Source organism: Amblyomma americanum, chromosome 1 (assembly GCF_052857255.1).
Source record: "Amblyomma americanum isolate KBUSLIRL-KWMA chromosome 1, ASM5285725v1, whole genome shotgun sequence".
In the NCBI taxonomy this organism is placed as follows: Eukaryota; Metazoa; Arthropoda; class Arachnida; order Ixodida; family Ixodidae; genus Amblyomma; species Amblyomma americanum.
The window spans coordinates 257,438,302-257,447,531 of NC_135497.1; the positions used below are offsets into that span (position 1 = coordinate 257,438,302).

At 44.0% G+C, this 9,230-nt stretch overlaps 1 protein-coding gene across 1 annotated transcript; it reads right to left on the bottom strand.

Annotated features, from left to right (window-relative positions):
• Nucleotides 1–5,188: 5,188 nt before the first annotated feature.
• Nucleotides 5,189–9,116, bottom strand: LOC144114987 (DNA excision repair protein ERCC-6-like). The gene is made up of 2 exons (XM_077649086.1): nt 8,843–9,116; nt 5,189–8,746 (listed from the first exon to the last, which is right to left on the bottom strand). The coding sequence occupies exons 1-2, from the start codon at nt 8,910–8,912 to the stop codon at nt 5,349–5,351; spliced, it is 3,468 nt and encodes a 1,155-aa protein (XP_077505212.1). The 5' UTR covers nt 8,913–9,116; the 3' UTR covers nt 5,189–5,348.
• Between the last annotated feature and the right edge of the window lie 114 nt (nt 9,117–9,230).

A 9,230-nucleotide genomic window follows, 5' to 3' on the forward strand; every position in this document is an offset into this window, starting at 1 on the left:
CAGCCTAAAAGGTGAAGCCGACGGGGCAAATGACGCACACTACACGACCATTAAGGCCAGTAAGGCATTTAAACTTTTCGAATCGCTGCTGTTAGTTATTCCACGACCATTCGCAGTAGCTTTGATTTTGACACTCCCACTGTATCGTGCTCACCGTGCTTCTGCTTCCATTTGAAATGCTTCGCCCAGCTGGTGCACACGCAGGCAATGACTAACCTTATAGGCCATCGGCATGCGCTTGGCCGGCAGTTGCCTACAGTTTCAATGCCGCCTTTTAACACAATAGCGTTAAGGAGCTCGTGTTGCAGAAAATCTAGCATCGGTGTATGCAGTGTCGTTAACAGTGAGCGAAAAATTCACAAAAAATCACCAGAGAAGCAACCTAGAAGATAGGTGGGCCACTTACCTCACGTGACATTGCGGTGTCAGCACATCTACCCAGCAGATTGAGAGCAAACTGCCCACCGTGGCAGGTGGCAGTTAAATTAATGATTGGCCAGTTGGGAAGAGCAACCTAGGTCGCACAAGGCCCACCCGTGGCAGCACATGCCATCGCAGAGCAGTGCCGCATTGCTTAAAGGAGTATAGACATCTAACTTTTGAGTGCATGTTTTTTTGTTTGTAATGATGTGTAAGGCATTATTATACATAAATTACCACCTGGTATTCTCTTGATAGCTAAATAATTTATAATCGCATTTCTTTCTCGTGCCGTTTCGGTTTTGTTTTCAAGAGCCGAATGAGGACTGTGACGTCAAAGTGTGCTTACAGGTCAAGTGAGACATGAAAAAACTGCAATATAATCGCTGCTTCCACATTCTTTGTTATTCCGGTTTTTTGGGAGGGCTGGCTTCAGGACTGCAGTGAATTAAAACGATGAAGCAGCGATTATAAGGATGTCTTTCCATGCCTCACGTGACACAAAAGAACTCTTTGACGTCACAGCCATTGTTCAGCTGTTGAAACTGAAACCGCAACAGCATGACAGAAAAATTTGATTACAAATTATTTAGCAGTCATAGGAGAATATCACATGGTGATTCATGCGTATCAGTGTCTTCTGCATCATTGTAGAGAACAAAACATGCCACCAAAATTAGGTGTCTATACTCCTCTAACCGCTACACCCACTGCGCCAGGAGTGGTATGAAGACTTCAAGGGATCTATGAATGTAAAGTAGAGAATGACCAATTCAGTATATATGGGCATAAACCCATTAAGCTATCGTGTCATACGCTTAAGGCAGAGCTTAAGTGCTCCCTCCAATTTTTTTCTTTCATTATTGGGTTGACATGCTCTTTTTTGGTGTCACGGGTGCTCAGAGACGCTGTCCAGCCTCAGCACTAAGCTAGAAGCGTGCGCTCGTCAATTCGGGGGCGAGTTTATGGCACCTCCTTGTTCGTTATAACAGGGTGATGCGGTTACAGTTGTTCGTTGTATCCGAGATGAATTAGCCATTGATCTGCTGCACATTCTGATGGTAGAACCGCACTCGTTCATAAGCAAGCATTCGTTATAAATGCGACTGCATTAAGTGGGTTTGACTGTGTATGTTCATTACCCTATCAACGTTATCACGTCATACCCTTAAAGCGGAGCTTAAGTGTCCCCTCCAGTTTGTGTTTTGGCTCCATCGAAACGTGGTTGTCGTGGCTGGGATTGAATCTGGGTTTTCTGGCTCAGTAGTTGAGCACCTTAAACAGTGGGCCATTGCAGCAGTGGTTTAAAATAATTTCTAAATTTGTTCAAGCTGTCCAAATTATCTTCTACTAAAAAATGGAGGCCTCTGCATATGCTTTGCCCTTCACTTCATGACAAAAATTTTCGATGGTGCCCACTAACTTGAAACATCTACTTTACAAACCACTAGTCAGGCCAAAATTCGAATATGCATAGTCAGTATGGGACCCTAACCTTAACTCGCTAATTGTAAAGATCAAATCTATCCAAAGTCATGCTATCCATCACACTCTAACTATTCTCGAACTGCGAGCGAACACTAACGAAGTCAAATCTAAACTTGCCTGATCTTTCAGTCCGTCGCAAAATTTCATATATATGTCTTTTCCACAAAATCTGAAGTTTTAACTAACTTGGAGATTTGCTAGTTTTGCCGCCACCACACATTTCATCCCACAGCGACGTACAGTTCAAGGTTGATGTGCCCAGCAGTCGCACCAACTCACATTTTGGTTCATTTATCCTCAGGACATCTTTCACATTCTACCGGATGTGCTGCTACATTCAACAGTGGTCAGATTAAAAGCACGCATGAGGGCAGGTTAGTCCCAAAAGAACAAAAAAAAATTCATACTTCATAGGCAAACATTTATCTCTTCAGATTACATGTTACGCATAAGACAACACTTATCAAAGATGCCACAAATGCTTATGTATGTTAAATAGAACCAGCACTCATACAGTTGACCACAGTGTAAGACAAATATGATGTTTTGTAGTATGCTTGTTCTTTGACAACCAACATTATGTACTCTTGCATGCACAGGCGCTGAGTTTTTAATCCATACCCCCCCCAAGGGGGGAAGTTGGCACCCCCTCTCTTTTCATTCGTTCTTATCTTCCCACCCCCCAGTGCATGCTCTTGGGCGGAGAGGCTATACCGGGTGTTTCATCTAAGGAGCTCTGCAATTAAATAGTTTTTTTTAGTTAGGAGAGAGCTTTTTTCGGCATAACATTGCTAGCGGTGCAATGCACCAGAATACAGCTAAGATGTGCTAACTAGTAGGATGGTTAACTAATAATCAAGTTATCTTTTACTATTACTGTTAGTTTCCTTATTTATTGAGAGGCGTGTAGCTCACCGCAAGTAGTATCCCTATCAGTTTTTAGAACTTCAAAAACGTAGTTACCTTTGGTTCTGTGGCCCAACAAATTTTGGCTCTTTTGACAAGTTACATGCGCTGGAGGGGTTGCCCTTCCTGCAAGCTTTTAGAAAATGCATGCATTTTGGTGCAATGTAGGCAAAATTTCTTTAAAAAACTATTCAATATTAGGTAACCAGCCAACTACTTATATTTACTGTGATGAAGTTCACTATGACGCAGTTCAGAGTCAACACACAGCTTGGCAAGTCAGTAAACACAACTGATTTTCTGTATTTATGTTGGGCTATATGGTTTACAGTTGTTAGCAACGCAAAACTTTTGGCTGAGAAAAAAGATATATTTGGGTCCATTTGTCCGATTGATCACAGGGTCCCTCCTATGGTGGCCCAGCCAACATGATCAGGGTTTTTTGATCCATCCGTAAAGAAACTGTTGTAATCCTTATATAATGATGCATGAATTCTTCTTGGATAACACTGGCAGCGACAACCTTCTTGTTATATTTTGTTTACAACACAACAGTCGGATACAAGTCAAGAAGGCAGCAGTGAATGCCTCTCAAAGGAGACCCTACATCCAGTCGTGTCAACAGACTGTCTTGACAACGTAGTTGCAATGCAGCAGACTAGGCAGGAAAGGAAAGCAGACGCTCCTTTGCCCCATGCTGTGGGAAGTGGGTTGTTAGTTGTTTACGCTAGCAGTGCGGAGGGGTGAAGGGAGGAAGTTGGAGAAAGGGTGCGGAGTCGCTGTAGTGCTGAGGAGCTCACTCCTCACGGCACGGGACAAAGACCTGTCTCCTTCGCTTCCTGCCTAGCCTCTGCTGCATTGTCATAAACTGGATTGGCAAGCATCTCGAACTGGGACTAAGGGCGACGTCATGACAATCGATCGATGCCATTGGCTGGAGGGCCTCCTTTGAGAGGCATTTGCCGTTGCCTTCTTGACTTGTATCCCACTGTAGCAAACCTAGGCCTAAAGTGGGCTGGGCACTTTAATTTTTTTCTTTTTGCCCATTCTAACATATGTAGCATCGGCGGCACGGGCGGAGCACTTTTTTCATTATTTTTTCTCCCAATTCTAATATACGCAGTGTTGTGACCTCTGGAAGTGCAACTTTCTTTTTAGTTTTTTTCTGCCCATTCTACTCTTTGTAGTAGTGTGAGGCACCCTTCATGCGAAAAGCAACAGGTGAAATTAAAGATGGCTTATTTTAAAAGGTGCAGTCATAGTTGTCGTTTTAGGTAAAGACATGATCTGGCTGTTTGGCGAGGATTTAAAGACTTAGAAAAGACTGTACAGCAATGAAGAATGTGCGCTTACCAAGTGGCCATTCATTTGATTCCATATAGACACTTGGAACAGGAGACGTTCAGAAAGCCCCTGTTGCCAGTTGAATCCCTTGATGGTGAGCTGGATCTAAAAATCTTAGTGTTGTCCTCAGACTCATTTGTTGGTGAGAGACAAATAAATGTACCCATGGCAGTTTAAGGCTGTGCTGTTCTTCCAAATTTTAGTTACTGGAGTTCTTTTGGTTGATACGTCCAAAACCATCCGAAAGCAGACATACTGTCCCCTGATCCCCCCAACCCAGGAAAATTTCGGAGGCAATGGGGGGCTCAAGCTCTCTAGCCTCCCCTTCAATCTGTGCCTATGCTTGCATGTTTACAGTTGGTGCTGGTTAGGTTTATGCACAAGTCTGGCTTGATAAAAAGGCCCAAGTTTATCTCAGTGTGCTGCTTTAGTACAGACTACCTGTCCAGATTAGCCCAAGCTCAGACAATGTACATGCAAGTACTTGCAGGGCCCACGTCATTCAGACATGCCAAGTTGAGCAACGGAGAAACAATACTATGACGAGGGAAGGTAGACCTAGCACTTACGAAGCATGGGTAGGAAATTCCCAGAACATGATTCCAGTCTGTACTTCAAAAAGGGAGTTTAAAAAAACAAGGAATATAGTCTACTGCAACTACAGTAACAATGCCATGAAATGGCAAGGACACTAAAGTGCACCAAAATGGACCTACAATCACAAGCACTAAGCTCACGTTAGGTGCGGAACTGTGGTCTCTATCAACTTAATGCTGAATAATGTGGCGCTTGAATGCTTGGAGAAATGTCTTCCAACACTACTCCTTAAATGCTCTAGCTCTGGTTGACAGATACCAAACTGCTTTCGCAGACAGGTGGCATGCTGTCCATACCTCTACATTTAACTATATCCATCACGCAGTTGTTTGTTTACATTGATCAGAAGTGGATGAAGTAATGGTTTCCTCATGCTCTTGAACATACCCTGTATGCCGACAAATCTGAACTGAAAAAATGAATACAACAGGAAAATTTGACAGAAAATATTTATAAAAACATGAATTTATGCACAGGTGGGCATTTGAAATTTTTCAAATGTAAAAAAAAAAAGTTTGAAGTCTTTGAAATGCAAACACACTTGAAGTGCAAAATTTGCACCACAGATATACTTCCATTCAAAGGCAGTCAAGTCATGGTGTCTCATAATCACTGTCACTGACAACAATGGCTTTTTTGTTAGGATGTTTGCGCACTACAACATCATCCTCGGAATCTGAATCATCCTGTTCGTCCTCTGATGATATCTCATGAACAGATGACATTGCAGAATTTGAATGCGGAGCAGAGCCTTCTCGCACTTTCAAAGGTATCAAATTTGCCTCATCATATTCAACAGACTTAGCAAGAGCCTCTTGGAAGGGACTTTGTGGCATTTTCTGGCATGAGAGTGGTCCTTGCTGTTGCGGTGAGCCAACAAAAAGTGGTGCGATTCGCTTCGAAGGGGTAGATTTCGGCGTGCTGTGAAATAACTTGACAGGAGATGTAGTGGTTGCCATCAGTTTTGCAGAAAAATTCTGAGGTGTGCCAAGACCTTTCGGTGCAGTTAAGTCCTCACTGTCACCTTCCTTTTGTGCAGCTGTTGGAGAAAGCAAAAATTGCTTTGTTTGTACAAAGGATGTCTGATTGGGAGAATCCCACAGGCGCTTCTTTTCATGCCTCTTTTCATGTTCAACAGTGTACAAAGATGTACCAAAGGCATCACTGTCAGGTTCTTCGTTGCTAAGCACTCGTTTGGATGTCACCTCTTGTGCACTTTCCCAAGAGCTACGTAGCGAATAACACTCACTTCCCTTTTCGGGAGGAGAAGGTGGAGTATTCAGCTGTGAAAAGCTGCTTTCTAGTTTCCATTCTGCACACTTATGTTCACTTTTTACCTCAGGCACCAACCTTGCAGCTGATTCACACAATTCAGGAAACGACCGGTCAGTCACTACACCTCCATCTTCATTGTGTATCTGTTGCTTGATGGGCTGTTCCATCTTAAACTGCCAATCATGAGCTTCATTTTCTTGTTCTTCTGTTTTTGCCTCTGATGAAGTCCCATGCTCTGCAGTGGCCACGCCAAGCTTGAAAGAAGATTCCTTTATCTTCGTACCTACGGGACTGTCCACTACTTCTACACCATCGGAAAATTCATCGCTATCAATCACAACAGAATCTAAATGTTCTGCTGTTGGAAACAGTTCCTCATCAGAGTCATCAACTAGGATGCTAACACTCTTGTCTGAAGATTGCACAGTCATGTTTGCAAGTGACTTGTTGAGTGAGCCTACTCCGTCAAGACAGACAGCATCACCATCATCATCAAGTACCACCAAAGCCTTGTTCCATTTTGATGATTTGCCTCCATCATGATCATTTGGCACACTGTTTTGTCCATTTCGCTTTGGAGACCTTGCACGTGGCTCTGCTGGTCGAGGTTTCACAACCATGTTCATGGGGACAGTGTAGGACTCCTTGTTCTGAATTTCATCCAAGGCCATGTCACACTCAAATGTGATCATGCGTTGCGCCATTCTAGCACGCTCCTTCACATGTTCTATTTCCCCAGGCACAAATTCGTTTTGTGCATCTGCTTGGGATTCCTCTGAGAACATCAAGTCATGATGGCTAACACCGAAGATGTTCATTTTTTGCAGAACAGCAATGTGATCTTCAAGTGCTGGGTTCGTATTTCTGCCCTGTGAGTGCATCTCATGAAGCTGAACCTGTGTGCCAGAGTAATTGGGGTTCTCAAGGGTAAAGAGTTCCCTCAGCTCTTGCTTTGTAAAGTAGCGCATAGGGTCTTTTTGCTTTCCCGTTGTCTGCTTTATAATTGAGTCCTTAAAGATCTGTCGGCGATATATCTTTTCCTCGACAGAGCTGCATGTTATCAAACGATAAACAACAACATTCTTTTGTTGTCCTATGCGATAAGCACGGTCTACAGCCTGAGCATCAGTTGCTGGGTTCCAGGATGGGTCATAAATGATAACTCGGTCAGCAGAAGTTAGAGTAAGCCCAACACCTCCAACCTGAGTGGTCAGCAGAAATACATCAGCGCTGTTCTTTGTTTGAAACTGTGAGACTATTCGGTCTCGCTCACACAGTTTGTTGATGGTACCATCAAGGCGAGTGACCACAAAGCCCCTGTTGGTGAGGATACGCTGAATAATATCCAAGATCTTTCTCGACTGAGAGAAAAGAAGTGTACGATGACCTTCATCCCTGAGGATTGCCAAAAGCTGCAGAACAAAGGTCATCTTCCCGGACTCTTTGAGCAGAACAACATCAGACACATCTCCAATGGACATTGACATGCCTTCTTCCCTGTCAAGAAATTCTTCAATCTCTTCTCTTGACATGCCATCATACATTCCCATTTGGACACATGCTCGCTTTGAAAGCAGCCTAGGGTGATCACAAATTTTCTTGAGCACGGTGAGCTGCACAAGGGGGGACTTCTTCGTCATGAGAATATTGGCTACCTCTTTAGACTCAAGGAATTCTCTGTATATCTTCTTCTGCAACTCCGACAAGTATATCCAAATGACCAGGTCATTCTTCTTTGAAGTGAAAGTTAGCTTAGGGCATAGTGAAGCTTTGTCATCTTTACTGTTCACTTTGTCTTCAAGAACCTCTGCTTTCGTTCTTCTCAGAAAGTATGGCTGAATCAGATCTCGCAATTGAGCTGACATCTCTTTGCCCAACAGCCTCTCTCCAGCAGTAGCATCTTTCTCACGTGCCCTGTTAATCGGTGTCTCGTACTGTCGCTTGAATGTTGCCAGTGAGCCCACAAGTCCACCCTGATGTGTAAAGTTGAACAGAGCCCACAGTTCTTGAAGGTTGTTCTGTATGGCTGTTCCTGTGAGCACAAGACGGTGCTTAGCTGGAATCTCATAGATAGCCTTTGTTGTTTTTGTTGGGTTTTTGATCTTGTGACCCTCATCAAGAATCAAGTAGCACCACAAGAACTGTGAACCATTCTGGGTACAAAATGCTTCATAGTTTGTTTGTGTCATGCCATAGCTTGTCAGGAGAACACCACCACGCCGCTGCACCCTGGCCAAATTTCGCTCTCGTTCTTTCTTGGACGCTGAGTGGTATTCGTACACAGCAATGCCTGGTGCCCAAGCTTGAAACTCCTTCTTCCAGTTGGCAATCAGTGACACAGGCATTACGAGCAAGACACTTTTGATCATGTCGCCGTCGAACATGCCAGAAAGAAAGGCAACCACCTGAATCGTTTTGCCCAAGCCCATGTCGTCGCCGAGAACTCCACCGCGCTTCTTGAGATGCAGACCCCACATCCAAAGCAATCCCTCTTTTTGATAGGCATAAAGCTTACGTTCGATAGCCTCGTACAGGAAGAAGCCTTTGCCAATTTCAACCATGTCATTGTCACAACCCTCTTGGTCTTGCTCAGACGCCAGGAACTCCCGAATTTTCTTCATTTTGGTTTCTAACCTTTCGTCGGGCTGACATTCAACAGCTTTCTCAAAAGCGTGCAGGGCTCCCCGGACGTTTCCCTCTTTCAGAAGCCTCTTGCCTGAAACAGCAGGCATAAGAATATTGTAGTGATTGCACAAAAAAAATTAAGCCACATGACAAGCGTTCTGCTAAAAACAATACTAATGTCACTAACCTTCGGACTTGTGGAGCTTGAAAAGCGTGGGCTTTCCATTTTCAGTGTCCGCTTCACTGGAGGTAGCCATGATGAAGCCTCGGTGGACGCAGCAAGAGACAGAGCAACTTTCAGAGAGCTTTGCCGGCACACAGTCTAAATGTCATGCGTTTCACAGTGAACAAGTTTATGCAAACGTCAAGAAATCAACATATACGAACAAGCGGGGAAACACGCAACTGTCGAGCCGCGGCATCGTTGCAGATGGTCGCATTTCACCTCTCTTTCAAACGATGCGATATGATTGGCCAATGCTTCCCGGATTGCATTCCGGATCGAAGAACCAACTGTAGCCAACGGCAGCCAGGTAACAATAATAATAATAATAATAACAGTATCCCCACCTCCA

What these genes read in the sequence shown, in the direction of transcription:
- LOC144114987 (XM_077649086.1), bottom strand. Translation starts at nt 8,912, where the DNA reads ATGGCTACCTCCAGTGAAGCGGACACTGAAAATGGAAAGCCCACGCTT. An exon ending in CAAGCTCCACAAGTCCGAAG is followed by an intron (nt 8,747 to 8,842) that starts GTTAGTGACATT and finishes CTGCTGTTTCAG; the next exon opens with GCAAGAGGCTTCTGAAAGAG.